General features: G+C 37.7%; 1 protein-coding gene across 4 annotated transcripts in view; it reads left to right on the forward strand.

The window, feature by feature from the left end:
* Positions 1-22,035, forward strand: part of ppp2r5eb (protein phosphatase 2, regulatory subunit B', epsilon) — a 126,962-nt gene extending 104,927 nt beyond the window's left edge. For 3 of the 4 annotated variants that reach the window (XM_039742206.1, XM_039742207.1, XM_039742208.1), the window contains exons 11-14: positions 788-907; positions 11,474-11,601; positions 15,917-16,018; positions 21,497-22,035. In XM_039742206.1, the coding sequence (XP_039598140.1) occupies positions 788-907; positions 11,474-11,601; positions 15,917-16,018; positions 21,497-21,596 (450 nt within the window). In that variant the 3' untranslated portion in view covers positions 21,597-22,035. Of the gene's footprint in view, positions 1-787; positions 908-11,473; positions 11,602-15,916; positions 16,023-21,496 lie in introns of those variants that run through there. The other variant, XM_039742209.1, reaches the window with a different exon arrangement.
* Positions 22,036-26,162: the final 4,127 nt, after the last annotated feature.

The raw sequence follows: 26,162 nt of genomic DNA on the forward strand, positions 1-26,162 counted from the left end.
CGATTGCCTGTTGTTCAGTTACATTACATAAAGAGTTATAAATGAACAGTCCTAACAGTTACATTTGGGTTGAGAAATTTAATTTCTTTCTGTATTAGAGTGATTGATGTAGACTGACTTTGACACTTGATGTTCATTTAAACAAAAACATGAGGGCACCTTTAAACTATCAGATTGTTCTTCATCTGGAAACAGAATTGACACCTTCAGTGAAAATAAAGTGTACATACTGTAATGTAACTTGGTATGGGAGTATTTTGGGCCAAGGCTGACTGAGTTTGCAGATTGTGTGATACCTCACTAAAAGTACAAAATCCGCACATCTCAAATATATTTCCACATGCACAACATGTGATTGACTTTAACAACCACTAGGTGTAGGTGTATGTATACTGTCATCTTTATTACTTCTGCTGTGCTTTTTCTGCCTTAAAATATTAGGAGTAATGTACATGAAACTAGATATATTAAAAAAAAAAAAAGTTGTGGTTCAGAGTAAGCATGCTGTATTTTAGTCCTGTTTTCTGTATCAAATAACGTTAGGTTCATATATTTGTTCCTCTGGTGTATGTGTGAGTGTGCAGTGGATATTTCTGTTACTGTTCAGGTTCTCATCTTGTACTTGACACAATCCCGTTTTAGGTAGTGGATGGATGGATGAATGAAATAGTAAAACAGTTCATAGGCAGGTTACTGATGTTAACTTCCCAGTATAGCTCTTGAGGGATTGAACTTCAAAGCAAAATCTGTTTTTCTCATCTCATACTGTAAATGCACTTTTTAACAGGTTATGTTTCTTGGGGAACTAGAGGAGATCCTTGATGTCATTGAACCATCCCAGTTTATCAAAATTCAAGAACCACTCTTCAAACAGATTTCTAGATGTGTATCCAGTCCACATTTCCAGGTTAGCCATCATTGTAACTCTAAATTTGCTGGAGGATGTCTTATTTTTCATTAACAACATTAACTAAAGTTGCAGTTTTTTGTTTTGCCAACTTTATTACCGTAATTTTTATTTGATTGTATAAATATTTGTAAACAAAATAACTTTATTCAAAACTTGCAGTTTCAAAGATTTAAGGCCAAAGGGAGGATCCATCAGCTGAAATATGTAGAATAAAAACCAGTGCTCTTGAGAGTAATCAGATTTTTAAGTAGTAAGGCTGTAATTTTCATTTTTTTCTCCTCTTGCAGTACTGGTTATGATAGGTCCTGTATTAAAATGTACCTGGGTTTATGATTTATAGCTTTGTATTGAATTAAGTCAAAAATTATTGTATTTTAATTTTGTGTATATGTGTGTGTGTATGTACAGTATGTATATATCTATACTAATAAAAGGCAAAGCCCTGACTGACTGACTCATCACTAATTTTCTAACTTCCCGTGTAGGTAGAAGGCTGAAATTTGGCAGGCTCATTCCTTACAGCTTACTTACAAAAGTTGGGCAGGTTTCATTTTCGAAATTCTACACGTGATGGTCATAACTGGAAGCTATTTTTCTCCATATACTGTAATGGAGTTGAGCTGGATGGCCGTGGGGAGTTTCGTGTGACATCATCACACCTCCCACGTAATCGCGTGAACTGACTATCAACGCAGTACGTAGAAAACCAGGAAGAGCTCAAAAAAGCGCTGAAGAAAACATGCATTATATAATTGAGAAGGCAGCGAAACAATAAGAAGCGAGCGACTGACATATACAACCATATTCATGAGTGCTGCTAATTCGGAAACAAAGCACGGTGTAAACCTAAAGTTTAAGTTAAGTTCATAGACAGGCTGCCGCTGGCATTTGTAATTTAGTGCTTGCCCATATAAGGCCGTCCGTCAGCAGCAATCCAATTGAAACACTGCCGCTAAATATTCACGGGTGAAGGACTGTGCTTATGCAGAGGAAGATGAGATGGTCAGGGTGGTGTTTGGCACAAACTCAGCGAAACTGCGAGAGAAACTTTTAAGTGCCGGGTCTTAGCTAACATTACATACAGCCGTGGAAATCACACGAGATGGCACCAGCACAGCTGGGAACCTTCGATGCATGAACACCAAGCAGCTCACGTGAACTGACGCAGTGCACAGACAAAAAGCAACAGTTCCAAAGAGTGCTGAACAAAACCGATTACACAATTGAGAAGGCAGCAAAAATATGAAGCGTCTGATACATACAAGCATATTCATAAGTGCAGCTACTGCGGAAACAAATCACACAGTGGAAAAAGTCAATGTCCCGCTAAAGGAAGACAGTGTAAAAAAAACCCGTGCATGCAGTGTGTCACATCTCAGATAAAGAGGAAGACGAGCTGTTTATTGATGCAGTAAGAAACAAATCGATGAATGAAACCTCTTATCTTTACAATGAATGACAAACACGGAATGTAACTTGAACACAACACATCGTACAAATACGACCCTGATTGAAAGAAATAATGATAATCAAATCCTTGATTACCGCAAAACTCTTAACATTCACAAAACAATTACTGTATATTGACAATCCTGTTACGTTATTTTTAAAATGTTCCCTTTTCTTTTTCATAACTTCTTTAACACACTACTTCTCCTGCGAATATATATATATATATATATATATATATATATATATATATATATATATATATATATATATATATATATATATATATATACCCCGATCTACATACTCTCAAATAGACGAGCCACACGCCATGGCACAATTGTAGAGGTTTACCTCTAGTGCCGACATCTGAGGTTCGATTCCCGAGAATGGATGCACTGAGTATGTACACACGCTTCCCGATTCATTTTACCCTCACATCTCCTTGGTTTGGGACGTATGAAAAAATATGCGGTTAACGCAGACTCATGTTACATTATTTTTAAAATGTTTCCTTTTCTTAGCACAAGCACAGCTGAGAAGCTTCGATGCATGTACTCCATAACGCGTTAAAAAATAACGCATTTAATCACACTTTCAATTCCAAGCAAAGGGGAACTTTTGTCAATGCATGATTTCCTGGTACATCGATTACACTGATGCACACATCACAGCTACAAAAATGTTAGAGTCGGAATAAAGCGTGTTCCTACGACTGATCGGAGGAAAATTTAATTTCCAAAGACAATGTGCACACTGACAAGCAAGCAAAATTACATGCATTACAGAAAGCAGACTTTGTGGCTCTTACTGGGGATCATTGGACTTCCGTGACCGTTAGTAATTCTAATTACATCTAATTACAAAATTTTCAATGATCACACTGTTTTAGCCTAATGTACAAAATAATTTTGGCTAAGGTTACTCAGAGTTTAAAGATTAAGTTGGTCAAGTTACCTTTTATGTTTTTGACTTATTTTTTTAAGAAGAAAAACTGCACTTTATGTTGAAATTTTGGTTATTATTATTTAAAGACAATACCATTCTGAAAATGTACTTAAAGTACTTAAACTACCACTTTATTTTCTTTATTTTTAAGTCTGCCCAATTTTAACCAGGGATGATATTTTTGTTTCTGTTTTGAATTCAAATGCAGTTTAAAAGCATTTTTTTTTTTTTTCTCAGAAATTAAAAGAGCTTGAGTTTACAATATTCCATGTCTATTATTTGATTCTGTCGCCCACTAAAACCCTTTTAAATTATAAAAAAAAACATTTGCGATTTGGGGCAAATATTCATGAGTGATTACATCCAATTAATCAAGATTAATTATTACACAGCCTCTAATTAATTGGATTAATTTTTTTAATCGAGTCCCACCCCTAATATATATATGTTTATAATATATGTGTGTGTATGTCTGTGTGTATATATACACAGGTTCGTTTCTGTTTGGTGTGAGGTTCTGTGTTGTGGAGATTCTCAGGATGGATTGCAGGTGCTCATCAGTGAGGCGACTCCTGTGTGCTGTTTTGTTAGTCTTTATCACTGAGAAGAGCTTCTCACACAGATATGTGCTACCAAACATGCACAAGGTTCGAGCCGCATGTAGACGGACTTTTTTTGTTCTTCAAAGTCACCAAAGCGCCGTGCAAACTCAGTGCGCTCAGTTTATCAGCAAAGTGCGTATTTGGGAACACCGTAGTGACGACTTGGTTTAACATTACTTGGTAACAGGGAAAGTGGGGCAAGTGGTTGTGTCTCCCATAAAAGCAGCCTCAATTGAAATCACTTTGTGATTGTGCACGGATAAAAACGTCCGCTGAAGTGTCAGATTCTTATTTAATTCTTCTGCTTTCTGTATCTTCTGCATTGCATTCAGGTCTTTCAGGTTACCCTGATGTTTTGTTTTATAGTGCCGTCTTAGATTAAATTCTGTAATTACAGCCACAATAGCTCCACAAATGAGACACACAGGTTCAGTAAACATATACTCAGCCTCCCATCGGTTTTTAAAGGCTCTATTTTCAGAATCAACTTTTCTCTTCAGCATCGTGTGAGCTAGTGTTGCATTATGGGATCTGTAGTTTATTGTGTTACCAGCGCTTCATATACCGGGCTTTAATAACAATAATACAGTATATAAAATGATCTCGGGGCGGATATAATTACACGCCGGGCGGATGTGGCCCGACCCTTGAGTTTGACACATATGGACTAAATAGAACTTGAAAAGATATATTTTTCAAATGTGATCGCAATTCAGATAGAGTTGACGCGCTACAGCCTGCATGCCTCAATAAGTCATCCTCCCCTCGCTCTTACTTTTTACCGTTCATCTAATGAATACACTGAGTATGGCTTTACCAAAACAATCATTGATGGCGAATAAAGTATCCATTATTCGAGTATGTAGATCGGGTTATATATATATACATATATATATATATATATACCCGCGTATCGCAGCGGAGAAGTAGTGTGTTAAAAAGCTAGAAAAGAAAAGGGAACATTTTAAAAATAACGTAACATGACTGTCAATATACAGTATTTGTTTTGTGAGTGTTACTGAGTGTTGCTGTCATCAAGGATTTGATTATCATTATTTCTTTCAATCAGGTTCGTATTTGTAGGATGTGTTGTGTTCAAGTTACATTCCGTGTTTGTCAATCGTTGTAAAGATGACAGGTTTCATTCATCGATTCGTTTCTTACTGCATCAATAAACAGCTCGTCTTCTTCTTTATCTGAGACCTGACACACTGCATGCACGGTTTTTTTTACACTGTCTTCCTTTAGCGGGACATTGACTTTTTCCAACGTGTGCTTTGTTTCCGCAGTAGTTGGATTTATGAATATGCTTGTATGTATGAGACGCTTCATATTTTTGCTGCCTTTTCAATTGTGTAATTCGGTTTTGTTCAGCTCTTTGGAACTGTTGCCTTTTATCTGTGCACTGCGTCCAGTTCACGTGAGCCGCTCGGTGTACATGCATCGAAGGTTCCCAGCTGTGCTGGTGCCATCTCCTGCTATGTCCATGGCTGTATTTAATGTTACCTTAGTCCTGGCACTTAAAACTTTCTCTCGCAGTTTCGCTGAGTTTGTGTCAAACACCACCCTGACCATCTCATCTTCCTCTCCATAAGCACAGTCCTTCACCCGTGAATATTTACCCGTGGCAGTTTGCTATTGGATTGCCGCTGACGGACGGCCTTATATGGGCAGGCACTAAATTACAAACGCAGCGGCAGCCTGTCTATGAACTTAATTTAAAGTGTAGGTTTACATCGTGCTTTGTTTCCGAAGTAGCAGAACTCATGAATATGGTTGTATATGTCACTTTCGCCGCTTCTTATTGTTTCGCTGCCTTCTCAATTATATAATGCATGTTTTCTTCAGCGCTTTTTTGAGGTCTTCCTGGTTTTCTATGTACTGCGTGATTACGTTGGAGGCGTGATGATGTCACACGAAACTCCGCCCCCACGGCGTTGAAGCTCATCTCCATTACAGTAAATGGAGAAAAACTGCTTCCAGTTATGACCATTACGCGTAGAATTTCGATATAAAACCTGCCCAACTTTTGTAAGGAAGCTGTAAGGAATGAACCTGCCAAATTTCAGCCTTCCACCCACACGGGAAGTTGGAGAATTAGTGATAAGTCAGTGAGTGAGTGAGTGAGTGAGGGCTTTGCCTTTTATTAGTATAGATATATATATATATATACATGCAGTGGAACCTCGAGATACGAGTTTAATTCGTTCCAGCACTGAGCTTGTATAGCGAAATTCTCGTATCTAGAACAATTTTCCCCATTGAAATTAATGGAGATCCAGTTATTCCGTTCCGCACCCCCAAAAATATCAACATAAAAATCAATTTTCCTAACAAATAACACTGATAAATAATACAAGTGGAACCTCGGTTTGCAAGTAACTTCATTTACGAGTGTTGTGCAAGACGAGCTAAATTTTTAATTAATTTTGACTTGATAAAACGAGCAAAGTCTTGCAATACAAGTAGTATGGATACACTTTGTCTGCTGAGCGTCATGTGAGCATAACTGAGCTGATGGTTCTCTCTCGTGCGCATCTCTCTCTCCTTATCTCCGCTCGCGCGCGCACGCACCTCTCTCACACTCTCCCTCTCTCTCTCTCTCTCTCTCTCCTCTTGAGGGCAATCGTCTCCTATTCTCTGTCTGCATGACCGCCGTATTTTTGGATACGCTTATACAGCGAACTGCTACAACAAAACAATGAAATCACAAGCGCACAAACGCGTAGATCCTCACGCTATGGGAGAACAAGGAATACTGAGTGAGCTGACGGGCTGTCAGCGTCAGCTTGGGTGAATCCCCGATCGGGAAACGCTTCACGCATAACCACAGCCTGGCTCGTGGCACGTTACGCGAGCCAATGCTCGTATTTAGATCCGCAGAGGAGAAGTAGTGTGTTAAAGAAGTAAAGAAAAGGAAATATTTTGAAAATAACGTGACATGATTGTCAATGTAATTGTTTTGTCACTGTTATGAGTGTTGCTTTCAAATATATATATATATATATATATATATATATATATATATATATATATATATATATATATATATATATATATATATATGTATATATGTATATGTGTGTGTGTAATTTTCATTTTTTTTCTCCTCTTGCAGTACTGGTTATGATAGGTCCTGTATTAAAATGTACCTGGGTTTATGATTTATAGCTTTGTATTGAGTTAAGTCAAAAATTATTGTATTTTAATTTTGTGTATATGTGTGTGTGTGTATGTACAGTATGTATATATCTATACTAATAAAAGGCAAAGCCCTCACTCACTCACTCCTTACTAATTCTCCAACTTCCCGTGTAGGTAGAAGGCTGAAATTTGGCAGGCTTATTTCTTACAGCTTACTTACAAAAGTTAAGCACGTTTTATTTCGAAATTCTACGCATAACGGTCGACAACGTCCGCCATGTTGAACTTTCTTATTTATGGGCCCCATCTTCACAAAATTTGGTAGGCGGCTTCCCTGCGCTAACCAAAACCGATGTCGATACATATTTCGGTGGTATGACGCCACTGTCGGCCGCCATATTGAATTTTCAAAACGTCACTAATTCTCCAACTTCTCATGTAGGTAGAAGGCTGAAATTTGGAAGGCTCATTCCTTACGGCTTACTTACAAAAGTTAAGCAGGTTTAATTTTGAAATTCTACGCATAACGGTCATAACGGTCAACAACGTCCACCATGTTGAACTTTCTTATTTATGGCCCCATCTTCACGAAATTTGGTAGGCGGCTTCCCTGCGCTAACCTGAACCAATGTACGTACTTATTTCGGTGTTATGACGCCACTCTCATCCGCCATATTGAACTTTCCAACATCACTAATTCTTCAAATTCCCGTGTAGGTAGAAGGCTGAAATTTGGTACTTATTTCGGTGGTATGATGCCACTGTCGGCCGCCATATTGAACTTTTCAACAGTCTTTGTTACTTATGGGCACATCTTCAAGAAATCTGGTACGCAGGTTCCCAACGCTAACTGAATCCTACTTACGTACATATATATGTCCATAGCCTGCAGGTCAGTCACCGTGTGAGGCGGCGTTGGGTCCCCCATCCCAATGCCTCCCACGTTGTTGGCTGCCGTCCGTCTGTATATTAGGCCGTCCGTCGCTCCACTCTTCATTTCCTTCCTTGCTTCGCCACGGGATTCATGTCTCCCTGCTGATAACTACAGCCTTTTTATTTAATCCACGGCTTCTCTGCTGTTTTATTGTTCGTTTATTACGATTATAGTTATTGTGTAGGTATTTTAGACTAACTTTACATTGTTCAGGTACCCATTTCCTTTATCATTCCAACCGTACCCACATTAACATGTCTATCGAGGTGATCACCATCGATCAAAGAGCTGTCACTTAGTGAGTGGTTTCCATGCCCGGCGATGGCACCTATCTTTTCTATTCTGTGTGTTACATATTGCACGGCCATATCAGGCTCACTCTTGATATCTGGAGAAACATTGTGTCTTATGTATTGAATGACTGGGACAAGTTCAAGGTGTGGACTGATGACGGTGCAGGAGATAATTATACGCTTAAGCATATTAAATGCTTAAGCCCTTCACCTATGGTTCTACATGTGAGTTGATGGCTGCCGCTGAATTGTTCGGTTGTCGCTTTCAAGTGTGCCGAAGTGGCCAAATATTTTACACCTTTGGACAACCGCCAATGCCTCTTAAACATCTTAGATTCACAGGTGACGATTTCAGTAGTGGACACTTTGATGTTTATGAATGCTTAAACTCTCAAAAGCTGGATGTGAAGTTATCGATGAAGGCGGTTGTATGCTTACAATGCTTGACAGATGCTGAATGTCACTTCAACACAAGTCCTGAAAATACTAACGTAATTGAAACAAACCATGAAACTCAAACCGATTATGACAGCAGCAATCCAAGTTGTGAAAAAACAGTAAAAAGGAGGCGTGTCAGACGTTGTGGTACATTTTCTGATGCAGCTAGACGGAAACAACTTTGTGACACTGCTACCAAATACTTGCAGAAAAATCCACAAGTTAATAGAGACGCTTTCGATAAATACTCGCAGAAAAATCCACAAGTTCATAAAGACGCTGTCGTTAAATAATCGCAGAAAAATCCACAAGTTAATAGACACGCTGTTGCTAAATACTCGCAGCCAATTCCACAAGTTCATAGAGACGCCGTCGCTAAATATTCGCTGGCAAATCCACAAGTTAATACCGGGAATGCCTGTTAAACATCTTAGATTCACAAGTAGCGATTTGGATAATGAACACTTCGATGATTGAAACCTGTTATCTTTACAACGGTTTACAAACACGGAATGTAACTTGAACACAACACATCCCCCAAATATGAACCTGATTGAAAGAAATAATGATTATCAAATCCTTGATGACAGCAACACTCATAACAGTGACAAAACAATTACATTGAATATATATATATACAGTATATATAAAAAAATATATGGTTGAAATAGTTTTACTGCCAAATAATGCAGAGTACGCAACACTAAAATATATATATGTATATATATGTGTATATATATATATATTACACAGTGGAACCTCGGTTCACGAACGTCTCGGTACACGTACAACTCGGTTTACGATCAAAAAGTTCGCCAAACTTTTGCCTCGGCTCAAGACCACAAACTCGGTATACGAACAAGCCAGTTTCCCTTTAGGTTTTGTACATGTTCAGTCTCTCCCTGTGCATTTCCTGTACAGCGAGCAAGATAGAGAGAGAGTGCGTGGCGAGCACACACACATACACAGGCGCTCCAGGCTCGCGAGAGAGGGAAGGCTGGACGCATAAGGTAGAAAATGCTTGTTTTTATTTTCAGTTCCGTTTACAGCGATTGGTTCATAGCGTGCATTGTGGCAATGTTACTTTTCTTGGTGATTTATTAAATTACGGATTTTTCAAATGTTCATTTTTTTCTCTGTGCTTAAAACTCATTAAAAAAAGTGTTTTTAGCGAGCGGTTCCTAGCACTATAGCGCAAACTATTGCAGTGTTAGTTTTCTCTGTTGTTCATGGTTTTCTCAGTGTTATTCAATATTTTTACATTTAGTTTACTATTGCGCTGTGTATTCTATGGTATAATTAACTATATTTGTGCTTAAAAACTAAAAAAATATATACACAAATCCCTCCTCGATTAGGGGTTATGCTTCCAGAACCCCCGATAGACGAAAATCCGCGAAGTAGAAACCATATGTTTGTGTAGTTATTTTTATATATTTTAAGCCCTTCTAAACTCTCCCACACTGTTAACATTATTAGAGCCCTCTAGACATGAAATAACACCCTTTAGTCAAAAGTTTAAACTGTCCTCTATGACAAGACAGAGATGACAGTTCTTTCTCACAATTAAAAAAATGCAAATAGATCTTCTTCTCTTCAGGAGCAGAGAATTTCAGAGGGAGAGAGAGAGAGCTCACAAAGAAAAGCAAACAATTAAAAAATCAATACTTGTGCTTTTAAGTTTGCCGCGGCATTTTTAGAGGAGCGTTAGTATCTTCTAAGCAAACAGCCCCTCTGCAGAGAATGTCAGAGAGGGTGAGAGAGAGGCAGAGACAAGCAAACAATCAAGCTCCGCGCGGGATGCATATCTTATAGCATTGAGGAGTTTTAGTTAATATGTAATATATGCTCTGATTGGGTAGCTTCTAAGCCATCTGCCAGTAGCGTCCCTTGTATGAAATCAACAGGGCAAACAAACTGAGGAAGCGTGTAGCATAAATTAAAAGACCCACTATCTGCAGAAATCTGCGAACCAGCGAAAAATCTGTGATATATATTTAGATGTGCTTACATTTAAAATCCGCGATAGAGTGAAACCGCGAAAGTCAAAGCGCGATATAGCGAGGGATTACTGTATTTACATACAGTTCGTATGGTCTGGAAAGGATTAATTGTATTTACATACAATCTTATGGTGGAAATTGTTTTGGTTCACGACCAAATTGGTTTACAACCTGAGTTTTGAAACGATTTATGGTCTTGAACCGAGGTTCCACTTTGTGTGTGTGTGTGTGTGTGTGTGTATATATATATATTTGTTTTTCAGACTTTTTGTGAAGGGTTTACAGTAGGTTGTCAAAATGCAGTTGTCCTCTGATTCTCCTTCCTCAGATTTGTCGCTAAGCATCGCCCAGTAAGATGTCACCATTTCACTATCAGTCATTGTCAGAAACCTTGGTATCATTGCTTTCATTCATTCACTCCTACTTCAGTCCTTCCATTGGCTTCCTGTTGCTGCAAGGATTCAGTTCAAAACTCAAGTCTTGGCCTACAGTTCTCTGTTCAGTTCTGTTTCTCAGCATCTCTAATCCTTGGTCCTTGTGTCCCTTCAGTAAGCCTTCACTCTGCCTTTGCCTGACCATCCCTCCTCTTGCCAGATCTGCCAAGATCGCACAGTGTTTCTCTGTTCTTGCTCCTAACCAGCGGAATGAACTCTCAAGTTTAAATTACTATTAAATGCAGGTGTTTTTGTTTTTTGAGAGAAAATATATTTGAATGTAAAACGTCTTATTTTAACTTTTATAATTCTTTTTAGGTGGCAGAAAGAGCACTGTATTACTGGAACAATGAGTACATTATGAGCTTGATAGAAGAGAATTCCAATGTCATCTTACCCATCATGTTTGCTAGCCTTTACAGAATCTCCAAGGAGCACTGGAATCCGTAAGTGTCAATTAAATGCCTGTCTGACCTTTTGCTGTGGTAATTTGTAAAGCCAGGATGTAAAATGTTGTAAAGTATTAAATAAATTGACAGTTTAGTTTTTAATTAACAGGTTGGAATTCTTACTTGTACATGGTCAGTTAAAAAAGATAAATAAAACAGAAATAGATGAAGTACGTGTTCCATTTAGCATGCTGTGTAGAAGACGATACAATATTCAGTGATGCTCAATGAAGAAAAGTTTTAACATTTTTAAAAAAGTGTACACAATTGTGTCATGACCAGGCTAATATGATTTTTTGCGCCCATTGGTAATAGTTATAGTCTGTCTCCAAATGACAACAATCAGGCCTAATAAAGCATAGTAAATATGTTTGTGAATCTTTAGTAGTATTACATATTGTATACATTTTTATATGTATTCATATAAATGCACAAATTTGTTTCCTTATTTAGCAGACACATTTATCCAAGACTGCTTACAAAATGAAAACACAGTGCATGCAAATTAAGAGAATGATTACAAGGTGCAAAGTTCACAACAAATACTGAGTAATTTTAAATTAGCTCAGAAGAAACATAAAAGTGCAAATGATAGATGAAAATGATCAGTCCAAGTAATTCACATATGCTTGAGCCCACAACTTGAAACAGTAAGCAGTTTTAAAGGGATGAGTATGTGACCAGATGTGTTTTCACGAGGCACATAAACATCAGGAGAATGGGAGACATTGGGGTTATATTAGAAAGATTATTCTGCATCTTAACTGCCGAATGCTGTCCATTTTTATTCGTCTGGTAAGAGAAGGCACAAATGACAGATAGGCCAAAGCAAAACAGAGACTTGTTTGGGATGGGAGTAGTCTGGAGAAACCCATGGCTGTAGGCATTGAGGAGCAGAGCTGTGCAGAGATCTATACAGTAGGTTGCATGGATAAGGTTCAAAATAAAACAAGATGCTTTTGAGTACTTTGCCATCTTTAGAAACAATTTACTACTGAGGAATGTTTTAAAGAACTATTTCCAAGATCATTACAGTGCACTAGATTCAAAGTAGATTTGCAGGACTTACAGTAGATAGAGCCTGTCCCATCAGGATCAGATGGAGAAGAGCAGAAGTGAATTGAGCATTGAACTCCAGTCCTTTACAGAGCATAATTGTATCTCAAATTGGGTGAATTTAAATTTGCCTATTAAATGACAATGAAATTTGTAAAACCAAATTTGAAGTACTCCATCCCTACCATTAGTCTGTTTAAGGTAGAGATGTTACAATGCAGAATATAAACTGAAATTGACAAAGAAAGTCATGAGTAACTTTGATCGGTAGCCATGAACTGCAGAAGTAGCCCATACACTGACTGACCACTTACCTCTTTCAGCTTACTGTTAGCATGGTGGATCTGCATTTGCTGTAATGGTGTGGAGTTGACAGTATTACAGCTGATTGGGGATTTTAATGTGTTAAACTGAATTCGCTATCATGTTCCTAGAACCTTTCCAGTACTTTTCGTACCTTGTGGTATGGAGCAGTATCCAATTGAAAAAGCCTGTTTGCTGCTGAGATACACAACTGCAATGATGGGACAATCATGACCAGCAACTATAATCTGACATCCTCTGGCATTCAAATGGTACTTTTGTCATATCAAATGAATTGGTGTGTGCCATAAACCCATGTTGCAAGCTATTACACTGCCACCATCATCCTGCTTTTTTGACACAAGGCAGGTTGGAGTCACGGACTTGTGGATTTTTCTCCACATACCTTTTCATCAACATAATCGACAGGAACTGCGCTTCATTAGATCAAGCATTTCCTTTTCAGTCATCCAGTGTTTCTGTCTATTAGCTTACTGACTGTATCATCTTTGATTTTTTCACAGACAGGAATGAAGTTATGTTGGATTGTCTGCAGTATACTAATTTTAAGACATTTTTTGAGAGTGATAACTTTTTTGATAGCTAAATTTAACGTCTTTGGCACTCTGTACAACTTGTATCAGCCTGTATTGTTTACTTTGACCACGGGTTTTTATGTGACCACAATAGTGTGGGTAACTGGGTGTTCTTTTAGGAGGTGGCCCATTCTCTGTGCATCAGAGACACTCTTACAGAAAAATATCAACAGAGATATTTATAACATCTCCGGCACCCACACACCTTTTTAATTTCATGCTTGTTTCAGAACGTTTGAGGCTATCACAGATTAAACGTATATATGCCATACACGTGACAGTACCACTACTGCACGGGTGGGGCACTTGGTGTTTAACACAATTCATATACTATGTAATACATGTAAATTAAAGTTTTTATTATTAATTTTTTTGCTATACGCCCAAATGAAACAAGACACTTAAAAAATTAAGATTATTAGATTAAGTTAAAAGTCTTGAATATAGTAAACAGAACATGTCTTGTGAAATGGTTTTCTTATTTGTATTTTGTAAGAGCATAAAAGCATCACAGAATTCCTCCAACATTTGGAAACTACATTCACAGTTCATTTGAGCCTCTCAGTCATTATCTCTCATGACAATGTAAAGAAAAAATTAACTGAAAAATACTAGGGAGCAATATTTAAAGTAAAATAAAACACAAAATAATCCATCAGTACCGTTAGCAATTGGGATTATGCGCTGTCTTTTGGAGTAAACAGAGTCATATTTTGATAGGCTCAGACCAACAAGCTAACTTCCCCAACCTAAATCTAGTGTGACGTTTTGGTGTTATGGCTGTTCTCTTCAATGCTAAAGGTTCTCAGCCATTCTGAGGTCAGGGTGGCTGTAGTACAAAGTATCACAGCGAAAGGTCCAGGGGATAAAAAGGAGGAAAGGATCACTAATAAATGGTAATGATAGCTGACATCATTTTAAAGGAAATCCAACTACAAGAGTGTTTTTTGCAGTATGAGCAGCCTGATCAGCAGCTCCTATAATTGTAGACCAGCGGTGGCCAACTCTGATCCTGGAGAGCCACAGTGACTGCAGGTTTTTGTTCCAACTCAGTTGCTTAATTAGAAGCCAGTATTCACCAATAACAGATTTAATTTCATGGCTTGGTAGTTTTTTTAACTCAACCATGTCAGTTCATTCTTAAATCTTACATTTTTTCCCTTTCTAGTGATACATGATTGATCCATGTGATTTGAAGCCTAAAACGGATGAGTAATTTTCATTTCTTCTGTTTCTCTTCAGTTTCCTTCTCAGTGCTTAATTAAACCAAATGATGAATACTCATGGGTGGAAACGGAGACAAGTTAGATGTAGAACTGCTGGTTCCTTTGTCCTTATTGCTAATGAAGAGCAGTTAAAACAATAAATACAGCTGTTTAAGACTAAAATAAGTAATTAAGTGTTCAAAGTCAAACATTTGGACGTGAGCTTCAGAAAGCCTTGCACCCTAGGCACCAAGTTACCCGAATTATTCTATAACATTTTATAATAACATAGTTATTTACCTCTCTGAGGTTTTGAGTTTGGTATTTTTCCGTTCAGCTGTTTTAGCTCTAGACCGTCTTCAAGAAGCGGACACAGGGACAGACACACACCCATTACTGAGATACCAGTGTTTTCAGTGTCAGGAGACCCTAAATTGTCAAGATCCATAAAAAAAAACGGAGATCAAAATTTTTGATTAATTTAAAGCGTTTGCCCAATCCATAGACAATAGGTTAAGGTGGGGGAGGGCGCAAAGCAACAAGCAAGACAACTAAAATGAAGCAGAAAAATGTCAGTACTTCATCAGCAATGAATGTTTTCTCATGAAGCAATTGGGTGGGAACAAAGACCTGAAGTCACTGTGGCCATTAAATGGCAAGTAAATTAATTGAAGTTAATTAGTAGAAGAAAAAAAAACTAGTCACTAATTAAGAAAGTGGTTAGAATGAAAACCTGTAGCCACTGTGACTCGCCATGATGGGAGTTGGCCACCCCGGGTGGTAAATGCTGCTACTGATAGTGCATACCTCACACTAGTTGTGTCTGCTGCATCCTAGAGGAGTCTTATTTGTGGTCAGAATTTGTAGAAAAACTGCATTTTGTATTTGCATTCTAAGCTTTGGAATGTATGCATTAACAAGTTTTGCTAAGTGAAAGGGGCCAAAGCCATTTGCAGCTTTATATGTTTTTGTACACTAACTTTGAAATTGTTTTCTGTTGTTAAGATGAGTTCATTTTTGGTCTCTTGTTAGAGGTTTCATTGCTTTGTAAGTATGGGGGGTGTATTTGTTTGCATGTTTAAGATTAAACTGATTCAGACAGTTGACAGTTTTATCTATCGTACCATTCTAAGCAGTCTATTTTCTTTTTAGGGCAATTGTCGCATTAGTCTATAATGTTCTCAAAGCATTTATGGAAATGAACAGTACGTTATTTGATGAGCTGACAGCAACCTACAAGTCTGATCGACAGCGGTAAGAAACATAGAGTTAATAATCCAGTTATTTGAAACTATGTCTCCTAAAGTTCTGTTTATATTTTTGGTACCTGCTTGATCAAAATAGCATGTTAAATAAATTAACACATAACCTAAAGAGCATAAGTGAAATTCAAACATTTGCTCTTCAGTGACTTCACCTGCCTTAATGTTTTATGTTCTGCTTTTTCCTTTACTCCCTTTTTAACCTCCATGAAAGAGGCATTAGTATCTTGTTTAATCCAGTAGGTTTGAACTCTTCTTTGAAAGCTGTGTGAACTTAGTCTTTTGTGTGTACTTTGATGTAGCTTCTGATATGGAGAAGTGTGACCCACACTGAACACAGAGCTGCATTCCTACAATAGCATGAAAATTGAAATTTGTATTTGCTGTACTCTAATTAGTATAGCTCTTAATAAACACCTCATAAATAACTCTGACTTATGAAATATTAATGCATACATACAGACAAATATAGTAACTAATCCTAATAAAAGAACACAAAGGATTGAAATTAAAATTAAGAAGTTAGAAAATGTATGACTGGCATACCCATTCTGGCACTCTCAATGACTTAACTGAGGTGCAATTTGGAGCATTCATTTTTTTTTGGTTAGTTCAAAGGGTCAGTTATCACTTTTTTTTTTTTTTTTGTTTTGTTAACAGTGAGTCATATTCCAAAATAGTAGTGATAACAGAACTTAATTATGTGTTAGTAGACTACATTTTTTAACAGCACTGTACAATATTGTGAAGTTAAAATGTAGCCCAAATATACATCTGGTGCTCAATAAGTTTTATAGATAGCAGAGTCCAAGAATACAGGTGCCAGTCATAAAATTAGAATATCATGACAAAGTTGATTTATTTCAGTAATTCCATTCAAAAAGTGACATTTGTATAATTGATTCATTCATTACACACAGACTGATGTATTTCAAATGTTTATTTCTTTTAATTTTGATGATTATAACTGACAACTAATGAAAGTCCCAAATTCAGTATCTCGGAAAATTGGAATATTGTGAAAAGGTTCAATATTGAAGACACCTGATGCCACACTCTAATCAGCTAATTAACTCAAAACACCTGCAAAAGCCTTTAAATGGTCTCTCAGTCTAGTTCTGTAGGCTACACAATCGTGGGGAAGACTGCTGACTTGACAGTTGTCCAAAAGACGACCATTGACACCTTGCACAAGGAGGGCAAGAAAAAAAAAATCATTGTTAAAGACGCCGGCTGTTCACAGAGCTCTGTGTCCAAGCACATTAATAGAGAGGTGAAGGGAAGGACAAGATGTGGTAGAAAAAAGTGTACAAGCAATAGAGATAACCACACCCTGGAGAGGATTGTGAAACAAAACCCATTCAAAACTGTGGGGGAGATTCACAAAGATTGGACTGCAGCTGGAGTCAGTGCTTCAAGAACCACCACACACAGACGTATGCAAGACATGGGTTTCAGCTGTCGCATTCCTTGTGTCAAGCCACTCTTGAACAAGAGACAGCGTCAGAAGTGTCTCGCCTGGGCTAAACACAAAACTGCTGCTGAGTGGTCCAAAGTTATGTTCTCTGATGAAAATAAATTTTGCATTTCCTTTGGAAATCAAGGTCCAGAGTCTGGAGAAAGAGAGGAGAGGCACAGAATCCACGTTGCTTGAGGTCCAGTGTAAAGTTTCCACAGTCAGTGATAGTTTGGAGTGCCATGTCATCTGCTGGTGTTGGTCCATTGTGTTTTCTGAGGTCCAAGGTCAACACAGATATCTACTAGGAAGTTTTAGAACACTTCATGCTTCCTGCTGCTGACGAACTTTATGGAGATGCAGATTTCATTTTCCAACAGGACCTGGCGCCTGCACAAAGTGCCAAAACTACCAGTACCTGGTTTAAGGACCATGGTATCCTTGTTCTTGATTGGCCAGCAAACTCGCCTGACCTTAACCCCATAGAAAATCTATAGGGTATCATGAAGAGGAAGATGCATTATGCCAGACCCAACAATTCAGAAGAGCTGAAGGCCACTATCAGAGCAACATGGGCTCTCATAACACCTGAGCAGTGCCACAGACTGATCGACTCCATGCCACGCCGCATTGCTGCAGTAATCCAGGCCAAAGGAGCCCCAACTAAATATTTATAAGTGCTGTACATGCTCATACTTTTCATGTTCATACCTTTGAGTTGGCCAACATTTGTAAAAATCCTTTTTTTGCATTGGTCTTAATTGATATTCTAATTTTCTGAGATACTGAATTTGGGACTTTCATTAGTTGTCAGTTATAATCATCAAAATTAAAAGAAAGAAACATTTGAAATACATCAGTCTGTAATGAATGAATGTAATATACAAGTTTCACTTTTTGAATGGAATTACTGAAATAAATCAACTTTGTCATGATATTCTAATTTTATGACCGGCACCTGTAGAATCAAATGATGTCCTGTCGTTAGTTGTTGTTTGTGAAGGTTCTGTGATTAACTGTAGTTCAGATTTCGTAAATATAACTTTTTGAAAGGTGTACTCAAGTAGTACCTCCATTCTGAAGTCTTAAGGTAAAATTGTCTGTTTCAGACCATGATAGAGAGCAGGTCTGGTCTGGAGCTTTGGAGATAATTATGGTGTTGGAAATATTGAATCACTACAATGTGGAAATAATGCAGTAGCAATGGTTGTTTTTTGTATAAATATTGTTTACATTTGTGGCCACTCTGTGCTTACAAAGCATTGCTTATATAATTTCTTTCCTCTAACGTTAATTTCTAAACCAGCAACTTTTTTTTTTTTTTCCATGGTTAACTCCAAATCCCAATCCAAACAGGAGTGGAAGTGATGCGGTGTCCAAGCAAGCTTGTGCACACCTCTCCCAGTGTTTGACTGATTCGTATTTTGTGTGTATATAAAAAAAAATCAGCACAATATAAACATTTACATGGAAATGTAAACCCAGTGTCAAATTATAAGCAGTCCAAATTGTCAAATTTAATATTTGCCTTATTTTTGGTGTATTCGGTTAAGCACTGGAAGGTCAGGCGGATCACACTGTGTCTCTCGGATGTCTGTTAGCAAAATAGAAAGGCTCAGGAATTCTTTCCATGTTTTATGCTTATGTAGGTGGCAGGTGCCTAAACATTGGGAGGTGGGTTTTCAAATGTGCTGCGTGTGTTCCCTGGTTTGCCATTAGCATGACCTTCTCTCTTTCCCATTCTTATTCCCTTGCACTTTTGCGTTGTGTTTCAGCAAATGCAAAGTGGGTTATAAAGTAGCTGAATTTGTCTGTTTCATTTAGCCTGTTTAACATATGGTAAAAGGAAATAAAGTTAAGAGAAATTTGAGCATTGAAGAGTATAAACTGCATTTAACTTGATTAGACCTATTTACATAGTAGAGGGTATAACAGTTATTACTTAACATGCATGTGCACTCGCCTCCCATAAGCAAACGGCAAGAAGTAAGTAACTTGCATAAGGAAGGACTATACTTATACAAATTTGCCTCATTTCTTTGTCAAGGAATTTTACATATCCATAAATGGAGGGCACATCTGCACACCACTAAATGCATTCCCAAGAGCAGTGACTGCAGTCGCTTTGATTCACTAAAATATGAAAGTGTGGATTCAAATAAAAAAAAAAAAAAAAAACACTAAAGTACCAAAACAACACAGCAAATTCTATTGGGCTCCCGTATGTTTATATTTGGAAAGCCGTGCACAGTGAACAGATAGAATATTTGAAGAGGACAAACTTTTTGTTAGTTTTTAAAAATTCCATTTATAACCAAACTTTCTTTTAGAAAAACAACAATGAATTGAACAGCATAACACTCTTGTGAACCTGTAAGCTATAAAAGCTGCCCAGCTGCAAGTAACGCCATTGATGCTTATAATGGTTAAAGCAGCAAGAGCTCACTGTCATTGACAGCTGTGTCGTATGATTAAAGCCACTGCTTATTGTAGTTGCCATATTATGTTCAAATCCAAGAATGTTTTGTCACGTCTTCATGTGTCTATCCTACACACCCTAATATACACTTTTGCTTCCATACCTGTGTTATAAAAGTTGCAACTGCCAGTATAGGAACACTTACTACATTTATTAGTTTTGATCATGCATGAATGAGGACTAGCAAGGAATGGTTCTAAAACCTGTCTCCTCTTCTTCTTCTTTATTAGTTTTATCAAGGAGGCTGTGTTAAAATTTCTGTATATAGTGCACACCGTATTGAGATTGGGGGTAGAGAGAGGAAAGGGTTGGATTTAGTTGCTAACTGTGTTTTAAAATTTCTTAAATGGTTTTTCAACCTCAAACATTTCAACAGTTCTGCTCACGTCTCTAATTTCCACAATTGCTTTTCATTAGCCACAATGTCTCACCGTCTCTAGATTGCTCTTTAAAAGAACCCATTTTTGAGTTCCTTAATCTGTTTTATTTTTTTTTTAATTGACAAGTGTAAAAATGACAGTTTAAAATAATTTTTCATGGCTACCAAAGTTTCACTTTTTTGGCCCTTAAAAACATTTTTTGTTCTCTTAAATATTCCATTCACTCACCCTTGTATTTCTTTGTGCCATAAGCCATGTCTAGTTTAGAGAGATGAAAACTGTTGTGTATTTGGCTTGATTGGCTCTCTGATTTTTCTGCTTTATGTAATGACGTGTGCGATGGTGACTATTCTCTTATATTTTATATACATTATTTATACATTTATACAGCTTAGCAATATTGGTAGTATTTTCACGTGTACGGTGAAACTTTTACTTAACTGTTCAACTAGTAGTGCCATGATAAAGATGTATTGAAATACTGTACAGAACTTCACTGTATTTAATACAAAGCACAAATCCACTTACCAGATGTACTCTCTTCTTGGTTATTGGGAGTCCTAAACACTTGCCATTCTAAATCGGCCTCCACCAGTGGTTTACATGCTAACTCTTGGGTAGAATGGAAGCTCCACACTTTTATCTTTTATTCTAATACATCTCCTCATACTCATTCCTTCGACCTTTCTCTATCAGTTCTCCCACCAATTAAAACCTCGCTTATACTAATCCCCCAAACAATGGTCTCTCTAAGGAGACAGCTGTTTAAAGGAGGAAACGAGGAAGTGACAAAACATTCTTGGATTTGGACATAATATAGCAACTACAATAAGCAGCGGCTATCTCCATCCAGTGTTTAATTTGGGGTTTTGTCTGACGTGCTGTAGCATTTACCAGCAGATTCCACTATTACACTGTGGGCCCTTTCATGCTTAAGACAATTAATAAAATTAATGGAATGCCGAACGTTTGTATAGTTCTGTATATCCATCCACAGTCCAAAGCTAATATCAAGGGGAAAACAAAATTGTCCAGGTGTTGTTTTTCAGTGTAGTATGTGATCGGCGTGGCCATCAGGGTGAAGTCAAGTGTGGAGGAAAACATTTCTTGATGAAAAATAATAATACTTGCCTATCTCTCTTATTGAATGTGCAGTGAGAAGAAAAAGGAAAAGGAACGGGAAGAGCTGTGGAAAAAACTGGAGGATCTGGAGCTGAAGAGAGGCTTAAGAAGTGACGGGATAATTCCAACTTAACAGAAGAAAGCTGCGCTGTTAGCCTATGGATACACATTTATGTAGTATGAGATGGAGCAACAGTTTTCTGTGTTGTGCAACTTACTTTACAGTAGATTCTCACGTCTGTTTCATTATTTCAGCAGCACTGTAAATAACTTTACTTTTCCCTTAAATATAATGCCGAAAGGAAAAATTAAAGAGAAAACTAAGAACTTAGTCCAATGATGGGATGGTAGACAAACTTTAAACAAAGAAAAATAAACTGCTCTGTAAATTTAAAAATTGTTTTAACCCCCCACCCTCCTTCTTCAGCAAACAGTTTTCCCTCCTCCTCCTCCTTCTTGTTTGGGTGCTGCATTAAATGTGTGAAGAAGACTTGCAACCACAGTGATCCATTGTATAGAAAAAGAAGTTCCATATTTATCCTTTGGCAAATAAAGAGAGGAAGCATCTCCAGGAACAGAGGACTGTGCTCAAATTACCCCTCTGAGGAAACTGCTGCAGATAATGTTTGAAGAAAGAAAAAAAGAGAGAAATTTATTTCTTACATTTTTTGAAAAGTTATATTGCTAGTGAAATTTTAAGGGTTGTTTGTAGATGATTTTGAAAAAAAAGGTTAAAAAAAATGAAACCGTTGCACATTTTTTAACAAGATATTGGTGTTCATGAACCTCAAATTGATTGGATCAATAATATTAGAGTCTGATTCGCTGTTTTAAGCAATGCCTGTTGGTGTCAGTCAGGTACTGATACCTGGAATCAGCCATTCCTAATAGGAAAAAAAAATCAAAGTAATCCCCACCATACAGCCCTAGAGTTTCTCAGATCAACAACGTTCAGTAAGTAACTTGTGCAGCTCCTGTATTGTGAAAAGGAACACTACCTGTGTCAGTACTTCACAGTATTACGAATCTGTATAACATTGTTATTAAATACAGTGCATTGATATCTTGTAACATGTAGTTCTTAGCTTCTATTTTCTTAGGGACATTTTGAGTATCAAAAAGAAAGGTTGTATAATGGAGCAAATCTTCCTGGTATTTATGAAGCCACTAAGTATATAAAGAAACAAAAGGTAATCAAGAGTTTCCTGAATGTGTATTAGGAGTTTGGAGAGGTATAAAGGAAATCCTTGAATACTACATATAATTCTGCATTGCCCTTTTGAACATTCAGTGTGCATTAGCAGGACCCAAATGTGGGGGGAAATGGTTGGATTGATCTAAATTGTCTAATTATTTAAAAAAAAATAAAGAAATGTTAAATGAACCCTGTTTTGTGATAGAAGAGGAAAGGGCTGTGTTTTGTGCATTTTAGTGCTTTCAAATGGATGCTGCTGTCGGTATGAAACTGAACCCTTATCATTTCATTTGGTGAGAAGGAAATGAATGCTTTGTGAATATGTCGGGTTCTTCCTTTTGTTATATTTCATTCATCCCCTCTAAGGTGAACTGACACCTCTGTTTTTGTTACTGTTGTGTGGGTAATATGGAGGAATCTGTCCCTCTTCAGGGGTGGCATCTATAAACACTTGGGCAACTACACGACTCAATAAGGAGAGCAGTGGTGTGTCAGTTGAAAACCGCTATGTTGGTCCTGAATATTCACGTAGTCTTCTTCATGACAGACTAACAATTATTTCAAAGTGAAGTTGATCAAAGAAACTCGTTACGCTTGTACAGTGTCCCTCGAGTAACACTCTTTTTCACCAAACCAAGTCTCATGTTAGCCATTATTTGCTGGCATCTTACACATATTGAATGTTTTACTAAGACTCACTGTGGTTATGTGGAATATCCATACCAGAAGTAAATTGCAACTTATAGTTGGTTAGGTTTATAATTACTTGACTGCCTTCTAATCTTAAAACCTTTCCATTCCCGTTTTAACATTCAAGTTGTAGTAGAGTTAGTCGAGGTTGTGTCTTGCAAATCTGCACCATTGTGAGCCGCTCTCCCATTTGTCACTGGTTACAGTATTACTGTATAAATCCGAATGTGATGATGTTCAGATGAAGCTTCATATTTTGCTCTCCTGCTCAGTCCCTTGGCTTTTAGGTCTTTTGGACTTCATTTCTCCAGATTGTGTTACATGCTGTTGTCCACTGGAGGGCACCTCAGACTAATGGATACTTGAAGGCTTTCTCTAGAAGCAGTGAAGCAATGGGGAAGGAGGTTCAGCTTTCTGAAGGAGGTCAAGTTCAGACCTGTGTAGATGCACAGTTTCTTATTTAAACTGCTTTTATTCCTTTTTACAATTTTGTTTAACTTTGTTTTTGTGAGTTTTGCTGTGACAAAACTCAATTACTAATGAAAAGTATCTTTAAAAGCCATCAAACATGTAATCTAGTAATCCCAGTTATAGTTATTCGCTACTTAGATTTTTTTCAAAAGTCTTTTAAATAATGATGGCTTATCAGTCATTGAAGATCTGCATTTATGAGAGGATTTGAAGATTAACTGCAAATTGCTTGTCTTTTTGAAATAGTAAGTCATAGTTTGAATGGTTTGTTATATAGTACATTAGTCCTTGCCCTGTGTGTCATCTTAGTCTAATTTTCTGGTCCATGTGTAATGTTAAAACTATTCTTTGACTTTTATCCTGCATGCATGGAGAAAGTTTAACCCGCAAACCCCCCAGCTTTCAGAACAAGTTGACTATGGCTGCCATAGTTCATGCTAGCCTTTGTCCTGTTCAAGTCTGTCTTGCTTAGGCTGATCATTATTTTATCAATAATGTGGCCCCATTGTTTTATCCAAATGAATTTGTGTAAGAAAATTAGAAATGTCCAATTTGAATTGAATGTTTAACCTTGAATGGGTTTCAGTTAGTTCCTATGTTCACCTTCATCTAGAGTGGCACCACTTGATAAGCTTATCCAAAGCTTTGCTTTTTTGTAACATTAATATGCCCACTTTAGTGACACTCACCATTAAGTGACCCCGCACTGCAGAGAGCATCTAAAGAATACCTGTGAGGACAGGGAAACACACAACCGCCACACCCGGGGTGGCTAGAAAGGATAAGCACCTAAAACCATGTTAGTGGACTCTGTGGGGAGCTCTTTGTGAACACTGAGAGTGGGCAAACTTTTGACTTGATTGAGTAACTTGTCCAGCCCATTAATTTCTTGATTCTTCTGATCTGTTTCAGGGTCACAGTGTTTGACCTTATTTTTGGCAGTGTTGAGAATGAAAAGCCAGCATCCCATGCTAGTTCACTGCATTACATTCTCACTCCTTTTAGGCCAAGTTAGACTTTCTGATAAGCCTGTGACATGTCTGTAGGACGTAGAAGAGGGCAGATGTGAACCTGGTGGTTATTTGCAGTAAACCACTGCACCACAAACCTGCTCAGTCCAATTAGATTTGATGCAAAGCGCAGCTACAAAGTGGGCGCAGCTACAAAGTGGGCGCAGCTACAAAGTGGGCGCAGCTACAAAGTGGGCGCAGCTACAAAGTGGGCGCAGCTGAAAGATCGAGGCCCAAGTGAGCAGAAGCTTTTAGATGGAGTGGCTGTAGTCTTGACTCAATGAAAATGGGAGGTTATTTCAGAGGAGAGGTGTGAAGCACCATCTTGAGCCAAGTTGCCTTACCGCCCCAGAGGGCTTGTGTTGGAATTCTGGCTCAGGTGGTGGTCCTGGTGTCTTGGCCAAGGTTGGTCTTCAGCAGTTAGTCTGTAGAGGCAATAAACACACAGACATGTTAATGGCGCTGCCACGATGACCAATTATCAAAATAGAAACTGGGTTAAAAAATGTGAAGAATGGAATAGGATTTTCTACAAGAAATGTGTCTAAATATGTCTGTATATATTTAGATACATTTGATATTTTAAATGTATATTTGTGTGTGATCATACTGGAATGGAGAGATTCTCCAAGTTGAATTTTCTGTAGTGATTAAGATAATTCAGAATGCAGAGTGTATTAACCCAGTAAGCACCAGTGAATAGTATCATAGTGGGGGAACGAATCATAAATAAAAAAAAAAAATAACAAAGCTGTCAGCATTCATTTCACAAGGGAATATTCGGAGTACAGTAAACTAGTAGGGTAACCTTCTCATGTGGAGACAGTGAGGCAGAATTTAAAGTACTTACTAAAAATGCAAGGGATACCTGAAATATGAAATGCTTGTGTAACTAATGGATCCCCTTGGTAGATGAGCAAGACCATGAGAAGCACAGAGGGGGAAAAATAATTGAATATAAGGTTTATAAAAGCATGGGTACAAGTTGAAATAGAAGCTTAGGTGTATGATGCTGTGAAGTAAAGCAAAAGTCAACGATTAAAGGTTCTTTCACTATTTTAGAGGTAAGAGAGAACACAATAAGTGCAGCCAAAGGGAGGAAAACGTACACTAGCAGAGATTTAATACTGGGGTTTACACAGTCGTCCTCCATTTACAATTCACACAGTGCTAGGAGGGCTCCGGGTGAACATGGTCTGTTTTGAATTGAACTTCATTGCAAAATAGTGTAGTTGTTAAGATCTCCATACATACACGTAACAAAATGACTACAACTAAGAGCGCAAAACATAACAGATTTAGTAGTGAAGGAGAAGAAGAATATATTGAACAA

Source organism: Polypterus senegalus, chromosome 18 (assembly GCF_016835505.1).
Source record: "Polypterus senegalus isolate Bchr_013 chromosome 18, ASM1683550v1, whole genome shotgun sequence".
NCBI lineage: Eukaryota > Metazoa > Chordata > Cladistia > Polypteriformes > Polypteridae > Polypterus > Polypterus senegalus.